Below are 19006 nucleotides of genomic sequence, written 5' to 3' on the forward strand. Positions count from 1 at the left end.
CTTCATGGTCCTGATGAAATGGTGGATGAAAACCCAGTCTGAACAGTGCAGCCAAAAGGTGACAGTCAGTCTGCTGGGCGCTGAGGACAGCAAGACGATTGAGAATAATGGACTTGTGGAGGTAGCCGCAGAGGTACCTAACAAAGAGGAGGCAGGAGCAAGCGCAGAATGGAGGAAAATGTGTCTGCAGGTACTCATGGAGAAGCTGTTCACACGGGTGTGCAGAGAAGCAAACGTGGACTGGAACACTGAAGATCCGGTGGACATCATCAGGCATCTGGCTGAATGCGCATGGGCAGAAACTGAAGGTGCAGGTTTGACCCCTGAAACGTTTAAAAACCTTGACAAGGCCATTTTCAAGGCCTTGCTTCAGACCTGTGGCAGTGTAGATATGTTGCTGGTTTCTATAAAGATTAAGGACCCAGCAATTGAAAAATATATTGCCTCCATTCTCAAAAGTCACATGGGACCACCCAAAAAACAGTCTGCCATCCGCAGATTCTTCTCCTCTGTGCGCAAAATCAGCCTCAAGCCCTTCACTGCATTCTTCACATAAAATGCAGTCGGCATCATCCAGGTCAATGATTGTTTTAATCTTGAAAGAAAAAACTTTTTTCCTTCAAAATTAATTCCATGAGACATCCAGGTAATCTTACCTGGTGACAAGGTTTTCTCCGGGTGCTCCGGTTTGCCAGCTTTTTTCAAACCATCTATTAGTTGGGCACTCTCACACGTGCTCAAAAGCTAAAGGGTGGATTGAGAAACAAAAAAACAACGACAAAACAAACAAACAAAAAAAATGGCCTTCTCCACCACTGGCCTCCATCAGCAGACAAGGGCCAGGTCAGGTGGAGCATGGGGGCTAGATCAATTGGGCATTCTCAGTTGTGCCAAAAAGCAAAATGGTGTTGGAAAAAAATAATTGAATAAAATTAATTACATCAATCAATTCAAATATAAGGGCTTCATTGTTAGAAGGTTGTTCTAACAATAACTAGAAATAAACAAATGTTTTAGAAATTAAGATTTCAGTTTCAAACAAGTTTCGATTTCTCATAATCTACATTCACAGATTTCTGTCAGCGTGCATCAAAAGTGTCAGAAACAGTGAAAGAAACAGAAAATTTAAGCTCATCTAACTCTTTATGGATCAATGAATGATAGTGATAAATGAGACATCACTGAAACATATTGTGAATAATAAGTGGACACGAGCCTCCGCAAAGTTCTTTTAGCCATTCAGCTGGTGACAGTGGAGAAAAAGAAAATACATGAGTTCAATTCAATATTCCTTTATTAGTCCCGCGAGGGGTGTTATGACCCTGTGGGTCATTTAGAATGTGTATTCCAAATTGTGAAAGCCACAGTCCTTCGTGCTTATGAGTTAGTGCCAGAAGCATATCACCAAAAGTTTAGAAAATGTGAAAAAACTGTCACCCAAACTTATGCAGAGTACGCGAGGGAGAAAAGCGTTTTGTTTGACAAATGGTGCCAGGTTAGTAATGTCCAGACTTTTGATAATTTGCGTGAGCTCATGTTGATGGAGGAATTCAAGAATCGGCTTCCTGAGAAAATTGTGATTTATTTGAATGAACAAAAAACTACAAGTCTTGCTGACGCCGCTGTGTTGGCGGATGAATTCGCTCTGACGCACAAAAATGTTTTCTCTCCACTTGTTCGTCGTGATCCGGTCCTCGCCGACCGCAAAATTAGATCCCCTAAGACCAATCGCCGCAACCCTGTTGCTGGCTCGGCAGCTACGGACACCAGTGAGTGTTTTTACTGCCGCGAGCAGGGACATCTGATCGGCGCTTGTCCCGTTTTGAAACGGAAAGAGCAAACAAAAAGTGCTAAAACCCCGTCGCCAATCGGTCTAATCCGAACGAAAACATTCTCCACGCAAAGCACGAAAGTGGCAGAACCGACAAAAGATCAAATTGACGCCGCTTTCAGACCGTTTGTTTCGGATGGCACTGTTTCCTTGGTGGAAGATAAAGAGCCGGTGCCTATCACCATCCTGCGGAATACTGGGGCGAAACAATCACTGATTCGCGGAGATGTTCTTCCTTTCTCTGCTGAGTCTTACTGCGGCACAGATGTTTTGGCGTGGGGTGTAAAAATGTGTGTGGTGCGTGCGCCGTTGCATTTAATACATTTAACTTCAAATCTGGTGTCATGCAATTTCAAAATTGCCGTAAGACCACAGCTACCTATAGCTGGGATTGATTTGATCCTCGGGAACGATGTGGCTGGCGGAAAAGTTTTCCCTACAGCCGAGGTAATTGAGAATCCGTGCGCGGATGTGTGTGTTTCTGACCCAGTTGAGCCAGACGCGTTGTCCCTATTCCCTGTGTGTGCCGTCACTCGTGCTCAGGCACGGAAACTTGGTGACTTGGTGGACCGTGGTGACTCTTTTATGAGCTCCCCCGATCCAACAAGCGCCCCGCCGGAATCAAACGACAACACATCGGTCTCTATTGAGCTACAGCCTGATGATAACCTTACTCTCGCAGTAAATAAAGAACAACTGATGGCAGCTCAGAGGTCCGACCTCAGCTTGTCTCACTGTTTTTCTATGATAGAAAAACCCAAGGGGGGAGAGTCTGTGTCCTACCGCCTTGATGAAGGGGTCCTAATGCGCCACTGGTCTCCTGGCTCTGGTTTCACGCACGAGCCCGTGTGCCAAATTGAAGTCCCACAGCCGCTCCGTTCTCAGGTGCTTAGTTTAGCTCATGACCATTGCATGTCCGGCCACTTAGGAATGAAGGAAACATATAATCGTGTCCTCCGTTTTTTTCTTCTGGCCTGGACTTAAATCCGATGTGGTGAAATTCTGTCGTTCGTGTGACACATGTCAAGTCTCCTGTAAACCGAATCAGCTGATTCCTTCTGCTCCGCTGAAGCCAATCCCTGTTGTCGGTGAACCGTTCAGCATGTTATTAAGGACTGTGTTGGTCCTCTCCCTAAAACGAAGTCGGGAAATCAGTACATCCTCACGGTGATGTGCGCCGCTACCCGTGACCCTGAGGCTGTTCCGTTACGCTCATTGAAAGCCCGCGTGCCATTGTGAAAGCGCTCGTGAAATTCTTCTCCACATTCGGACTCCCCAAAAGTATCCAAAGTGACCAAGGCTCCAATTTCATGTCCAAAGTCTTTGCCCAGGTCATGTCCGAGCTGCAGGTTAAACATCGTACCTCCAGCGCGCACCATCCAGAGAGCCAGGGAGCATTAGAGCGTTTCCACCAAACTGTAAAAAGTATGCTTCGCAAGTTCTGCACTGAGTCAAACCGTGAATGGGATGAGGGCTTGCCGCTGTTTTTATTCGCCGTGCGGGAAACACCGCAAGAGTCGCTGGGGTTCAGTCCAGCAGATTTAGTCTTTGGCCACACTGTGTGCGGTCCACTCCGCCTTCTGCGTGAAAAATGGCTCGCAGATAAATCCGGCCCCGAAGTTAACATTTTGGATCATGTCAGTTCTTCTCGCGAGCGACTCCATCATGCCTGTGATTTGGCTCGCACCTCGCTCTCAGAAGCCCAAATCAAAATGAAAACAAGGTTCGACAAAAAGTCCGTCGCGCGGACATTTCAGTTCGGCGACCGCGTCTTGGTTTTGCCGCCCGTCGTTGGTTCTGCACTGCAGGCAAAATTTTCCGGTCCCTACGTGGTTGATTGTAAAATGAGAGAAACGGATTATGTAATCCAGACCCCCGACCGTAAGAAAAAAAACTCGAGTGTGTCGCCTCAACATGCTTAAACGGTATGTTGAGCGTGAAAATGATGTAGATTCATCTCCTGTTGCACTTGTTGCTTCTGTGTCTGTTGCACAGCCCTCATACAGCCCCCGTGATGACGGGCTGGATGACAGACACGGCACTGTGTCCTGTGCGCGCCTGCGTAATTCTGAGAATTTGGCAAATTTAGATGTGTATCTCGAGCATCTTCCTGATTCCGCCCGGTCTGACATTCATGATCTCATTAGAGAATATTCTATTGTGTTCTTTAAAATCCATACAGTTTAAGAGGTTTAAAAATTCTCTGGATACTGGGTCCGATTTGTTGTCAATGTGTAGATTAAAATCACCAGCTATTAAAATCCTGTTGTAGGTGGTGTGAATGATTGATAAGAACTCAGAGAATTCACTGATAAAAGAGGATGAATACTGGGGTGGTCTGTACACTGTTATGCAAAGAATAGGAGGACTGCTAAAATTTGTGACGGTGTTTTTTCTTCCTCCGTCTCTGTCAGCAGGCGGAGCGCGAGAGAGAGGCGGGTCCGATCTCCTCAGGTGCGAGCTTCATGAGACGCACCTGCTCCTCATCTGCTAATCAACCTGTTTCTTAAGCCAGCTGCAGTTTGGCTCCTGTGCCAGACTGTTCTCTCTTGCCACACTAGTCTTGCTCCTGTTTCGATCACTTGTCTCTCTCTCCTCGTGTCCCCATGTCCTTTGTTTGCTGTAGTGAGTTTGTTCCTAGACACTTTGAGTTCTTATTGTTTTTTCGTGCTGATCTCCAGTGAGTTCGCTCCTGGACACTTTGAGTTTTCTTTGCCTCCTGAGTGAGTTATCGCCCTTGTGCTGTTTTTGTGTTTGCCTTTATTTTGCTACTTTTCCCGCTGTGGTGTTTTGGGTTTCTTTTACTTTGTAGGAGTTCTCCCTGATAAGGTGATTTTCTGTTTTTCAATAAACGTTTTTGTCTACGACTCTGCAACTGGGCCCTGGCTCTTCCTGTTCACACGTAACATTTATGATGTAGAGCTAAGAAAGAAAGATAGCATCAACACGTGATGCTGGCGGCAAACTATTAAATGAATTAAATACTTTGACCGGAGTTAAGCTGTGAACCATTCATTGTAATAAAAGGTCCACAATCCTAAAATAGATTACAGCCTATACATATTATTGGTTGCAAAACTCTCAGACTAACTGACGTAGCGATATAATATGAGCTGTGAAAGCACTTAGAGGATGACCATAAGGTCACTGCTCAGCAGCACAATGACACTTAGCCTACATGACAGTGATACAATCAGTAACAGGACAGGTGAGGTTAGCCTGTAGGATAATAGTTAATGAACTCAAGCAGTGAAGAGTGATAAAGTCAGTGAACATGTCAGCCTTAAGGGTGTTCATTCACGGCAGCAGCCAAGTCACTTTGTTATTGAACTGAAATCCCTTTTACTGTCTAACAAACTGAGCAGAGGAGCACAACTGCAGTAGATTTCAGGTGTGGCTCTAAATGACTTGCCAAGTATTTTAACACTCATTGGTCAAGTTCATCCAAACAATCCACAATCTGAGAGGTACACGATGGAAAGATGAAATTGTTGAAAAGATATCTCCTTAAATTAAATACCAATACACAATACGCCCTTTAAAATCAATAAAACTGCTAATTTAATCCGATAAAAAAAAGAAAAGACATTTCTCATTATGGATCAATGAATGATAGTGATAAATGAGACATCACTGAAACATATTGTGAATAATAAGTGGACACACTTCTGTCTCTCTATGCCTCATGTCCTGATCAGTTTCATGAAAACGCAGAAGAGACATCTTCATTTTGGACATGTACTATATGACCTGATCCAACGCTTGATCACCACGAGCCTCCACAAAGTTCTTTTTCGACTCTATTTAGCCATTCAGCTGGTGACAGTGGAGAAAAAGAAAATACATGAGTTCAATTCAATATTTCTCTATTGGTCCCGCGAGGGGAAATTCCAATTTACAGCAGCATCAATAAGGCGGATAGAGTAGTCAGCAAATGCAAGCAAATTAATAACTTAAGGTGTTGTTAATGTCCTGATTTCAGCTAAATATATAGATTTTGTGAACAGCCTGATGAGTTTCCCTTCTTTTCCAATGATTAGCTGCCATGTTCAAACACAGCAACCGTTGCTAGGCAGGTTGCTATGCCGAAGTGGCTGTTTGTGTGTGTGTAGGGGGGATTCCTTTGATGTGTGACGTCAGGTTATGGATTGCTTTGATGTGTAACTTCAGGTTATGGATTGCTTTGATGTGTAACTTCAGGTTATGGATTGCTTTGATCTGTGACTTCAGGTTATGGATTGCATTGATCTGTGATGGCTTTGATGGCTTTGATGTCTTTGATGACCGAAGACTATTTAAGAGACTAAACTGATTTGGATCACATAGTGATATTGCAGCAAGTGACCGGTTTTACTTTTCTAGTGATATTCTAGTGCTTTGAACTTAGCATCGATAAAAGACGTTGAGAAGAGTTATACTTACAGTTGCCATGGATAACAGTAAAGAGTGTAGTGAAAGTTTACCTGAACCTGAGGTTCCGGAGGTAAAGGCAGAGCGTGTTCGCCATCTGGTTGAATCCTTTATTGGAGGGATGTCAGCCAGACAGTGGCACCAGCTGAAAAATGGCTCCCCGGATGTTGCCACTAAAATATTGATGGCCGAATTTGTCATGGAAATCATTACTTTAGTGTGCACAGCCATCATGGAGGCTAAGAAAACCATCACAGAGGCCCTGTCGGAGGAGCTTGTCCAGTCCACTCTGAGCAAGACGCTCAGCTCCAGCTTTGAGGAGTCTCTGGGCGCTTTGGATGAAGACGGGAACAAAAGCTCAAAAAGCTTATCATCCCTGATAAGCAAAGAGGTGACAGAATGCATCAACTCCTCTCTCCCCAGCGCCACCAGCACCCCGCGCGCCGGATCACCTGCATATCAGCGCCTCACCCCCCCCAACAGGCTGAACACGATGATCAATCATGTCTGTAGGATGTTTGGAAGATGCTCATGTGCGTTAAAGGCAGACACATCGGGAGACTCAAGCCTGGAAGATGCCAAGATGGATAGAGACAATGTCTCTCCGTCACTTGGCACAACAGGAGAAGCAGAGGCCCTCAAGACGGTCCCGTCAGACCACAGCTCTGGGAAAGCGTCCACCAAATCTGTCCAGGAAATTATTTCCGACGAAGTGAGAGATGTGATAGATCCTCTCTTGAACACTCTGTCAGACGGCAGTAGCGAATGGATGCGGTCTCAGTCCTCTCGGGAGATTGAAGCCGTTGCAGAAGACATCTCTCACATAATATGTGAGAAGGAGAAGAGTCCACCAGCGACAGAAGCTGCTGAGGAAGCACCGAAGCAAAGAAAGAAGCTGAAGAAAAGGATCAAGGCTTTCTTCACAAAGACCATTGCGACAACACTGATGCATCGCATGGGGGCAAAGCTACATGACAAATTTTTCTGGGGCAGCAAAATGAAGCGCAAGGAGTCAATGATTGCACTCACCAAGGGCGTTGCCTCCCTGGCTGAGTCTGACTCTTTGTTGGCTCTGGCTGGCACACAGGATAACAACCCTAAAGTCCTGGGTGTGACAGATGCTTTGGCTGATCTCCTGAAGCTTTACGTGGACGACGGGATACCGAACCTAAAATCCAGTGATGCAAAGAAAAAGAAGGCAATGGTTGTTTGTCATCGGCCCCGAGTGGACATGAATAAGGACATACTGGGCAAAGTGTGGATCTTCATGGTCCTGATGAAATGGTGGATGAAAACCCAGTCTGAACAGTGCAGCCAAAAGGTGACAGTCAGTCTGCTGGGCGCTGAGGACAGCAAGACGATTGAGAATAATGGACTTGTGGAGGTAGCCGCAGAGGTACCTAACAAAGAGGAGGCAGGAGCAAGCGCAGAATGGAGGAAAATGTGTCTGCAGGTACTCATGGAGAAGCTGTTCACACGGGTGTGCAGAGAAGCAAACGTGGACTGGAACACTGAAGATCCGGTGGACATCATCAGGCATCTGGCTGAATGCGCATGGGCAGAAACTGAAGGTGCAGGTTTGACCCCTGAAACGTTTAAAAACCTTGACAAGGCCATTTTCAAGGCCTTGCTTCAGACCTGTGGCAGTGTAGATATGTTGCTGGTTTCTATAAAGATTAAGGACCCAGCAATTGAAAAATATATTGCCTCCATTCTCAAAAGTCACATGGGACCACCCAAAAAACAGTCTGCCATCCGCAGATTCTTCTCCTCTGTGCGCAAAATCAGCCTCAAGCCCTTCACTGCATTCTTCACATAAAATGCAGTCGGCATCATCCAGGTCAATGATTGTTTTAATCTTGAAAGAAAAAACGTTTTTCCTTCAAAATTAATTCCATGAGACATCCAGGTAATCTTACCTGGTGACAAGGTTTTCTCCGGGTGCTCCGGTTTGCCAGCTTTTTTCAAACCATCTATTAGTTGGGCACTCTCACACGTTCTCAAAAGCTAAAGGGTGGATTGAGAAACAAAAAAACAACAACAAAACAAACAAACAAAAAAAAAACGGCCTTCTCCACCACTGGCCTCCATCAGCAGACGAGGGCCAGGTCAGGTGGAGCATGGGGGCTAGATCAATTGGGCATTCTCAGTTGTGCCAAAAAGCAAAATGGTGTTGGAAAAAAATAATTGAATAAAATTAATTACATCAATCAATTCAAATATAAGGGCTTCATTGTTAGAAGGTTGTTCTAACAATAACTAGAAATAAACAAATGTTTTAGAAATTAAGATTTCAGTTTCAAACAAGTTTCAATTTCTCATAATCTACATTCACAGATTTCTGTGTCAGCGTGCATTAAAAGTGTCAGAAACAGTGAAAGAAACTTTAAGCTCATCTAACTCTTTACAACAAAGAAAAATGTCTTAGCAGAACAAATTTAGGGATGTTGGAAATGCTCTTGCACTTTTTGAGGAAGAGCATGCTTTCAGTTAAATGAAGAGTCATCTGTTACATGACAATACCAGATGACTGAAATTCAGTTTACCTATATTTTAGACTCAGATCCATATCAATACAAAAATAATACAAAACAAAAAAACAAGGTATACTTTTACTTCAATAAAGAGCAATTGCAAATATACAAAGAGAAACAAGACAGGTCTCTAACAATAAACAACTGGTTCCTTTTTAGAAAAAATTGTATTTTTATTGCTTAAATTTGCATATTTGCCTGTCAAAACAGAACCCATTTACTGGGCTTTAGGGCCATAGACCACCAAATGTTAAAGAAGCCACTTTCTGAAATGCAAAAACAAATAAGAAATAATAAAATGACTTTAAAATAGGTATACCTACAAACTAAAACTGAGGTTTAATAGTACATGCAATAACACATAAACATGGCCTTTACTTTGTGCAACATTAACTTTGGTTGAAGAACAATGGGACAGCTTTAGTGGGGTATTGTGTAAATTCACATAGCTTGAAAAAGTTAACCCGTAGCCTCTCACTCTGATACCGGGTACTCCCACAATAAAGACACCCTACAGTCGCCCTCTTACAACAGATATTCAGTCACTGTTCTGTGTGCGCATGCGTAAGAGTAACGCTTGTAAGCAAAGGAATAGTAACACCCTTATAATTTATGGTCATTTCATCTCATCAGTTTTACAAGTGTCGTATAAAGTTTGGGCCGAAAAACAATACATTAAGAGGCAAAGTACAAGTTTTGCAAGGCGGTGAAGAGGCTAAACGACTGTACTCTGAGAAGCTCAGGTCTGTAGACGATGCAGTTAACTTGGCCCTCCACTTCATCCTCCAGCACCTGGACTCCGCAGGAACCTACGCTAGGATCCTGTTTGTGGATTTCAGCTCTGCTTTGCAGGTGCCTTACAGACTTCCTGTCTGACAGGAAACAGTGCGTGAAGCTGGGGAAACACGTCTCTGATGCAAAGACCATCAGCACCAGATCCCCTCAAGGCTGCGCTCTGCTCTTCTCCCTGTACACGAACAGCTGCCCCTCCAGTCATTAATCTGTAAAGCTCCTGAAGTTTAGCCATCTCTGATGGCAACAAGTCCGCCTACAGGTGGGAGGTGGACCATCTGGTGACCTGGTGCAACCAGATCAACCTAGAGCTCAACGCTCTAAAGTGGAGATGGTTGTGGACTACAGGAAAAACTCAGCCTCACCTGCCCCCATCACCCTCTGTGACTCCACCCTTGACACTGTGGAGTCTTTCCACTTCCTGGAAACTATCATCAGCCGAACTATCAGAACTATCAGCCGAACATCAGCTCCCTCATCAAGAAAGCACAGCAGAGGATGTACTTCATACAGCAGCTCAAAAAATTCAGTCTGCCAAAGACAATGATGGTGCACTTCTACACTGCCATCATTGAGTCCATCCTCACCTCCTCCATCACCATCTGGTACACTGCTGCCACCGCCAAGGACAAGGGCAGACTGCAGCGCGTCATTAGGACTGCAGAGAAGATGATTGACTGCAATCTCCAGTCTCTTCTCGACCTGTACACGTCCAGGACCCTGAGGCATGCAGGAAAGATTGTGGCTGATCCCTCCCACCCCGGACACAAACTCTTCGAAACACTCCCCTCTGGCAGGAGGCTGTGGTCCATCGGGAACAAAACCACAGTTTTTTCCCGTCTGCTGTCAGCCTTATCAACAAGGCCTGGAACCCCCCCGCCACTCTTCACTCTCTACCTCTGCCTCTACTTGTCACATTGACATTGCCACAACCCTATGCATTACATTAACGCTCTGCTTGGACTTCTTTCTGAAAAAATAGACTGTGTTCCTGAAGATCCTAAGGCGGAGAATGGGGTTTGCCACTTTCAAATTTTATGGATGTATGCTTTTATTTCACTTCAGATCATATAAGTTTTTCGCCTTTTACTGAAGACTTCCGTGGAGAGGAACAGAAAGAGTTTCACCCAATTACTGATGTCCTGCTGGAGCGGGGTGTTCCGTGATGTTAAAAAAATCAGAGACAGAAAAAGGGTTAACGCCGAAGTGTATCTCACCTGAGACTTGTTCTAATGTGCAGAGGTCATTGTTGTTTCTTTATCGTTTTGTAAGATGCTATTGTCACTGTTAATTTCATGGAGAAGATTTCTGGAAAATTTCAAAATAAAACAAAGAATCCCATCTCATTTTCAGATTGTGGACAGTAAAGACAGACCAGTTGTTTTATGTGCCCATGGCCACGAGAGGGCGCATGCTTCAACATGAACTCAGACTTACAGAAAGGCCCCATATCAGTGCATGGGAAAACGTTTGATTTCACGCTTTAATTATGGATTCTGGACACATTTATGTAAGAGTTGTAAATACAGCCTTGCAGAGAGTGACACAAATGCATATTCCTCCATTTTCAAAATCATATCCTGCAAGCAGACTAGCGACTTAATGACAAATAATCAAGTTTTATATTAATGTTCACATCAACATAGTCCCATGATCATATTTAAAATTATATATATATATATATATATATATATATATATATATATATATAAATTTATAGGTTTATATGGTAGTACAGACATATATGAACATTTCACTGAAAGCCTTGTATGTCATCTAAAAATGCTGTTTTAAGGAACTTCAAAGTGTGAAATACTAAAGCTGCATGATTGAGGGTCCTATCAATGGCGGAGTCCAGTGAAAAAGAAGAAGAAGAAAAACAGAGAAAAGAAAAACAAAATGTCAAATTCTATTAAAACGTGAGACTGCTCATTCACTGGCAGAACCAGAGAGGGAGTTTCTGTGTTGGGTCAGACGTTTGTAGTGTTCGTCCAGCCAAGGAAAGAGGAGAACTGCTCATACTAAATTAAAACACTCATGGACATTTTTTATTGCTTAGCGAAATGTCAAGTGGACCAGAGGAAGAGCAGATGCATGTCCACGTTTGAATCTTAGTACCCAGCAAACTGCTGATTATTACTGAGTTCAGAGGATACACTGACCTTGGTGTAGAGCGGTCATGGATGCAGGTGATAATGTGAAGATTGAGGACATGACAGGCTGTGATGCTGCAGCAAAGGGGCGGCTCAGGAGGTAGAGCGGTCGTCCACCTATTAGGAGGTCGGCAGCCCACATGCTGAAGTGTCCTTAGGCAAGATACTGAACCCCAAAACTGCCTTCGATGCTGTGCCATCAGTGTGTGAATTCATATGTACGTAGCCTTGGATAAAAGTGTCAGCCAAATGACTAATTGTAACTGTAATCAACAGAAGAAAAGGGTGACACAAACAAAAAAAAACCAGGAGGAATAAAAGTGTGATCTGGAAATATTTCACTACTTGTGATGATGATGTGACTGAGGTAGTGTGCAACATATGCAAGAGAGCTGTGAGCAGAGGCCAGGATATAGGACACAAGCAAAGCTGTCACTTTTTAATGATACAAAGCTGCCTTTATGGAAACATTTGTAAGAAAGTTTGACACAGTCTTTAAGTTGACTCCAGGTTTAATATTTGAAACATTTATACTCAAAGCATTCAGCCAATTCACTCAGCAGAAATTAGTGCAAACATTTGAAACCATTTTGAGCAGTACTGCTTGTATTATGTACAAGTCCAAATGTTCTCTCTTTATGTTCTTTGTTAATATCAAGCTCTGTACATGTTGAAATGGCTGTGAAGCCTCTGTTTGCGTAACTAAGTATAATGGACCTAGAGAGACTTGCAAATGGTTGATATTTTATTTGACAATAATCAGCAAGTATTTGATCCATCAGTGCTAAATAAGCAGTGGAGTCTGAGAATACATTTCTGCTGCGATATGTGTTTTAGGTGATTAATATGGAAGCTTGCTCAAAGATCTGTAGAGCGGTGATGTCTCCAGTTTGTGCTGATATTTAAAGTGTGTTGCAGGCTCTTTCATTGCATGAAGTGTTTTCTATGTCACAGTGATCTCCTCCAGCAGATCAGCAGGGAAGTAGCCCAGCTTGCGTCCAGTGCTGACCTTCAAGTAGCCGCCTTTCTCATCCCCCTTCTTCACCACAATCTGAGGCACAGAGACACAACAGCATAACTAAACATCTGTTCAAACTGGACACATTCTTACTGAGGTCTCTTCAGACTGACTGATGCACATGCACCATTTGTATGTGCTGACACTGAGGGTCCAAAAGTGCTGTAAAACATTAACATGTTTTTGCAATGTTTGGGCAGCAATGTTACCTGTCTGTTGCTTCAAAATGTTAGATTTTACATGTTCAGTTAAACACACACGCGTCAGTGCAGTTACCTGATCTTTCTTCAATGTGATTTGTCCCATCTCTCTGTTCCCTACAAAGGAGCGCGTCACCTTGAAGACTCTCTCCGATGCACGCACTTTTATGAGGTAGTTGGTGGGGAAGTAGCCTGTTTTCTCACCCATCTTTCCCTGAAAACAGAGAGAGAGCAGACTTGGAGTTCATCCTCCACTGAAGAAAAAAGGGCACAGCTGAATTGGTTTACTGCAAACAGAAACAGCACAAATGAAAAGTTAAAGAATCAAAGAGACGATGAGGTTAAACTTACTCTCCACCACTCCTCATTGGAGTCATCCAGAACTGTGATCCGGTCACCAGGGCTGACACACAAACACATACACAATATATGTTTTATCAACCCAAAACAGTGCAGTGTTCACTTTGTGAAAATTAAAGTAGGTTTAATTGAATGAATAAAAGGAGAAATGTTTGAATCTTTAGGACGTACTGGAAGTCAAGGTCATCTTTCTCTATGGCCTTGAAGCGGTACAGAGCCAGGTAATAGTGGGAATGGGAGAATGTACCCTTACTCTGTTGACAGAACAGCACAGATTTGATCAGAATTAGCTGCGTTATATCAGAAACAGGTACACAGTATGGTATTACAGCTGGTGGTTTGAGGCAGGGCTTTCAGTGACTGCTTGAGAGCAAAACGTTAATGTCAGTAAACATTTCCTACCTTGTCATCTGCTTTGTCTCCCCCTTTCTCCTTCTTATCATCAGGCTTCCCTGCACATTGAAGAAAACACATCTTGTCAAGTGATCACGGTCATCACAGCTAGCCTAGTATATACCACAGGGAGCATCCAAGCATCATTATAGCTTCTGTGCACCTTCTGCTCCCTCCTCATTCTCTTTGGGCTGTTGGTTCTCCTCTTCTTCTTCCTCCATCATCATCATCATCTGGACGAGAAACATGGTTGATCAGAACAAATATCATATTTCATTTCTTTTGGCTTTCATACTGTTATTTCAGGAACAATTTCCTCTACTACTCTACTACAACTTTAATGAATGAGTGTACATGTTTTGTTTGTTGTTATTTCACAATTTGATTAGAAGTATGTTGCACACTCACATTTTTCTTGTCATTTTCGTTCTTTTTGCGCTCCTTATTTGCCATGATGACACCGACCCGCAGGGTGTCAAAGACGGGGTCATTCCGGTTCGGGTTGTCTGGTTGAGGATAGAGCAGTCAGCCACATAATTACAGATAATTCAATTTTGCACTTTGGCAAGTAGGCTGGACTCACTTGACTCACAATAGATTGATAGATAAAAAGATTTAGAAACCGAAATACATGTTGTCATTCAGTGGACTCACTTGGATCTGGTTGGTCACTGCTGTACAGGGGGGAGCTGTAGGCCCTCCTGAAGCCAGGTGGCTAAAGGAAACATCGTGTTTCAGTATTTTCAGCCATTTTGGTTAAAGACATCTGTCACACCATGGGTGAAGTCATTGTATCTGTATACATTTTAGATTAGCCTGCTGTACTGTAGACACAGTGTACTGTTCGAGCATGAGAGCAGAAGGAACAGGACTTACAATTTTACCAAAGCACCTCTGGAACTCGACATAGGACTGACATGAATGGTGGATGTTGGTCTTGCAGTTTTTACACCTCAGAGCAAACTTGTTGTTCACTGAAAAATAAACAATGGAAGAGCAGAGAGGTGAGTCAGAAACTAAGATGAAGCATTACATGTACTTTAGTAGTGTTGTTGATGTTTGTGTATGTGTATGTTTTCCTGACATGACTTCTGATACATACAGACTATCATGCGAGCGCAGACGTCACAGAACTTGGGTTTCTTGCAGTAGTGGTCCTTGAACTTGTGGGGTTTGTCATTGACCCGGACGACAGGCTCTGGAGGTTCTGGTTCCTTCTCCTCCACCTCAACCTCCTCTTCATATATGAAATAGACCTGAGTGCACAAAGGTCATATCTCGGTCATTTCATAAGTACCTTATGTGCTCCCAGGGAAGCACTGGCTGCAGGGGGGAAAGAGTTTGATAACGAAGGCTAAATTCATGTGAATGATACTATGAGTAGCATGCAGATAAAAGAACTGTTAAAATTTTGAAATGTTGGCCCAAATTGCCTAGAACTTATCATGGTCATGAGAAGGGGGCACTGATTGTTAAATTTCTATCCAATATGTTTAGACAATCACTGTTCCCTACTTTTTATCGTTTCATGCCCCCCTTGCATAAAATCATGACACATATTTTGCATTTTGTAGAGTTTTTGTTCTGTAAAAAGTGTTGGTTTGAAAGAGTCACTTTTCTAAACCTAAAGAGATTGTCCCTCATGGACTTTATTCCACAAGGGACAAAAGACAGAACTCTAAAGTCAAAGCTCATGTTTTTCCAATTGGAGCTGCACTGCGTTCCTGCCCCAGCTGGTGGCTATTTTAAACTGCCCGGGAATGGCACTGCTAACAGAGGGGGGGTTGACATGGTCCTGCCACTCACTGTGTCTCCGTCCTCTTTCACCACATTGTCAGGAGCTGGAGGGTTGTCATGGATATCCACAGAGTTTTTGTCATCCTCCCTAACACACAAACACACACAACAGTAAGATCCAATCACATCTTTTTCAACCTGATCTCTTGTTTGTCAGGTGAACATGTAATCTTCAATCTGGACATGTGAACTTAAAAATATCCAAATTTGGGGTTATAAGGTTTTCATAGGACAAACTCACGGAGTGACCTGATGCAACTGATGTGATTCACACTGATCAAATTGCCATTCCACCTCAGAATAGCTGAGTGTTGGTTATTTATTCCAGGAGACTCCTATGACACATTTTCTCAAATGACCATGGAGCTTCTTCTATTCTACTATCATTACTGCGTTTGAATATATTGTAGAAAGACACAGATGAAAACTACAGTAGAATTTGGATGGAGGCTTGTGGAGATGGCAAAGAGGCGCAGGCAGGCAAAGTAGGACAAACAATATATCTGGAAATATACTCACTGGTCCATGGTGTTGGATAATGTCAGTACTGTCCCTCCTACAAAGATAGAAATATATTTGGGGTTTTTTAGATTTGCAACAAGCAGTGAAAATCTCATGATATAGGGGATAAATGGCAAGGATTAAAAAAACAAAAACAAAAAAAAAAACAGTGCATAAAAATGTCTTTTTTTAACGGTTTCTGCTTTTATTAGTTGTTATTGTCACAAGTTGGTAAAATCAACAAGCACTGCAAGCCACATATGCATATTTCTTAATCTTCATAGAAACAGAACATAATAAAATTAACTGATCTTTAGTATTTATTTTTGTTGTGTATGAATGTTGACCTTCACATGGCATCCAGTCAAAAAGCATCAGATAGATTTTGCCTCTGTGTTTTATCATCCATCATCTTCTATAAGAGGAGGATAAATAAATATGTACACAGCAGAATTAAATGTGGCATTTGTGATGAGGAAACTATGGCACAAACACTGTTGTTTAAGACACAACGCACACACAGCGAGTCCAACAGATACACATCTTGTGCCCGCATGAACACGTAACAAAGAAAGTTATCTATGCACTTGTATTCTCACACAAAGGCATGTCCTGTAAGAGTGCACCTGTCCACTTGACCCAAACTATTCAAGGGTTGTGAAATTCAATCTCATCAGAGCTAAATTTGGGTTCTTCTGCCAGTAAGGAAAAAAAGAGCAAGATTCTAGAAAGTATGGCCGCAGTAAAAAGCAGTCTTTGTGAACTGGAAAAAAAATTGTAAAATGTATCTCCACTTATTCAACTCATATTTGAAAGTTTTAAGCAACTGTCTTACTGACATTAAATTGAATAAACTGACTTCCATGCTTTTATCATGCAAACACATCTTGCAGTGGAATCGATGGAAACTTCAAAATTATACCAGATCGTACCTCTTGTCAAAATTCACACAGCTCAGAGAACAAAATCCAGTGTGTGAGTGAATCTCTCTGTGAATGAGTCCTTCACCTACTGCCGTTGACTGGAGCGCTGTACGGCCAGTAGATCCGAGTCCAACAAACCAGCTGACCAACCTTGCTGCTCACCTCAGGCCCTCGGGATTCAGTGTCCACACTCTCACAGTCTGGACCGTTTCTTTATTCCCTGAATTGTCTCTTTAGGTGATTTCCAAAGTGCTCGGGTGTGACCTATGTCTGTGTTTGTGTACTTACATATGATTTTGTATGTGTGTGTGTGTCTGTATGTGTTTGTGCGCGTGCCAAGCTGAGCACTCATGTGTCAAGATGACTGTTTGGGACAGCTGGGGACCTCAGGCTGAGCAAAGATGACGAGGGGAAATCAGATATCTTCTCTCCCTCTGTCCTTGCACATAGACGCACCTCTTTCCCTCGTCCCACTCGTTCACAGACAACAGAAACAGACACACACAGGCCTTCATATTGTTCACTGTCCTGTTATCACCTGGAGAGCAAAGACAATGCACAATGCAACTGTGTGTCACCTCTTTATTAAACATTTTATCTGATAATTCACATCAGTGCTGGATTAAATGTGCGTAAATTAATTATGATGGATGTTGATATGATGACTGATAATAATTCAAGGCACTGAGATGATATGCCCACTGTTCAGTGATGTATCTGGTAATTCGGGGGGGTTAAAGATCTGAGGCTGAGTTTACACAGAATTACATACATATTTGACAAGTTTTTGAGAATAAAGTATCTTAAAATGTACCTTTTGAAACAGCATTTACACCATCATGTGGAGATGTAGAGAAGATATAAATGAAAGATGAGTAAAGCAAATAATGTAAGATGGTCTCATTACATTTTTGGTGACTAGCCAAAAAATTGTCATGAGGGTGGGATCGTACATGAATTAAATTAATTTCATTAATGAAGCTGGGTTAAGTACAATCACAATGACCCTGATGGTGATTTTTAGGAGGCGGGTCATTGGGTCAGGTGTAATAAATCAGGTGTCACCTTAAGTGGCTTGTCTTGGGCCCCCTGAGGGTCTGGGGGTTTTCTAATTCACTCTTCACCAAAATCATAAGCTCACTGAAACATGTTAATCAGAGACAACACCAAACACACAGAAACTAGGCAATGACTTAACTGCCTTGGCATAGGCTACATCTACATAATGTAACACGGTGTAATTGATGTATAATGTAACGTATGCATCATGCATTGTCTTATAAATGCATTGTCAATATAAATCCTGCATGCTACACATAAAGTATATTGATATGTATAGATGTATATCATCCAGTCCACTTACACATATACATTAAATATTTATTTCTTTGCACTATTTGTAGTGTTTGCAACTAAGAAGGCTTGACTTTGCTATGCTATGCTTTTAGCTATTGTGCTAATGCCAGCACATTTACATTGTTGTCTAGCGCTGATATGTTGATTAATGTGCACTGTCCCAATTCAATAAATAAATAAATGAAATGAAATGACTTTTATTTATGTTGGTGATCACTGGTGATTTTCATACATACACATCTTTTTTACATACTAGTGTACATCACAGTCCTGACCATTTATTATCTACTACTCTTTACCTTTAATCGCTCAGTATTTGCTGTCTTTGCTCTTAGCTGTATGGCTATTCCTGTGTTACCAAGATGCACTGACAGGGATGGGAAACTGGTGTCAACATATATTTGGCCTTGAAAGCCAACTCTGACATCAAGTTATGCATGGAATAATTATTTGGGGGAAATAGGGCATGAAATAGCATGCTGAGCAGCAGTATGGTATATGATATACATTCATAAAGTCTACACTTAAAAAACATACATAAGTGAATCTGTGTTATATTTCATTTCTGTATATTGTTAAACGATGTGGGCTAAAATTCAGTGTAGAAAGCTGCTCATGAATCCATTACTGTTGACTGCCGACATGTGTCCCAGGCCTTTTACTATTCTGTCATTATAATGTCCTTTATCAAGTAGCTCCGCACTGATGTCTGTCTGGAACACTACAAAGGTCCCGTTG

The 19006-nt window shown here is 42.5% G+C and overlaps 1 protein-coding gene and 1 non-coding gene across 2 annotated transcripts; one reads left to right on the top strand and one right to left on the bottom strand.

Annotated features, from left to right (window-relative positions):
* The first annotated feature begins 10612 nt into the window (after window positions 1–10612).
* Window positions 10613–10724, top strand: LOC139335798 (U5 spliceosomal RNA). The gene has a single exon (XR_011602443.1). It is a non-coding gene; the product is annotated as a U5 spliceosomal RNA (small nuclear RNA).
* A 1896-nt stretch (window positions 10725–12620) lies between these two features.
* stac3 (SH3 and cysteine rich domain 3) lies at window positions 12621–16981 on the bottom strand. Its single transcript, XM_070969106.1, has 13 exons — window positions 16922–16981; window positions 16008–16044; window positions 15498–15576; window positions 14794–14947; window positions 14568–14665; window positions 14346–14406; window positions 14100–14197; window positions 13855–13924; window positions 13701–13750; window positions 13470–13552; window positions 13290–13341; window positions 13015–13152; window positions 12621–12771 (listed from the first exon to the last, which is right to left on the bottom strand). The coding sequence occupies exons 2-13, from the start codon at window positions 16013–16015 to the stop codon at window positions 12664–12666; spliced, it is 999 nt and encodes a 332-aa protein (XP_070825207.1). The 5' UTR covers window positions 16016–16044; window positions 16922–16981; the 3' UTR covers window positions 12621–12663.
* Window positions 16982–19006: the final 2025 nt, after the last annotated feature.

This window comes from Chaetodon trifascialis, chromosome 8 (genome assembly GCF_039877785.1).
Source record: "Chaetodon trifascialis isolate fChaTrf1 chromosome 8, fChaTrf1.hap1, whole genome shotgun sequence".
NCBI lineage: Eukaryota > Metazoa > Chordata > Actinopteri > Chaetodontiformes > Chaetodontidae > Chaetodon > Chaetodon trifascialis.

What these genes read in the sequence shown, in the direction of transcription:
- stac3 (XM_070969106.1), bottom strand. An exon ending in ACGAAAATGACAAGAAAAAT is followed by an intron (nt 13,925 to 14,099) that starts GTGAGTGTGCAA and finishes TTTCTCGTCCAG; the next exon opens with ATGATGATGATGATGGAGGA. An exon ending in GAGACAAAGCAGATGACAAG is followed by an intron (nt 13,553 to 13,700) that starts GTAGGAAATGTT and finishes TTCTGTCAACAG; the next exon opens with AGTAAGGGTACATTCTCCCA.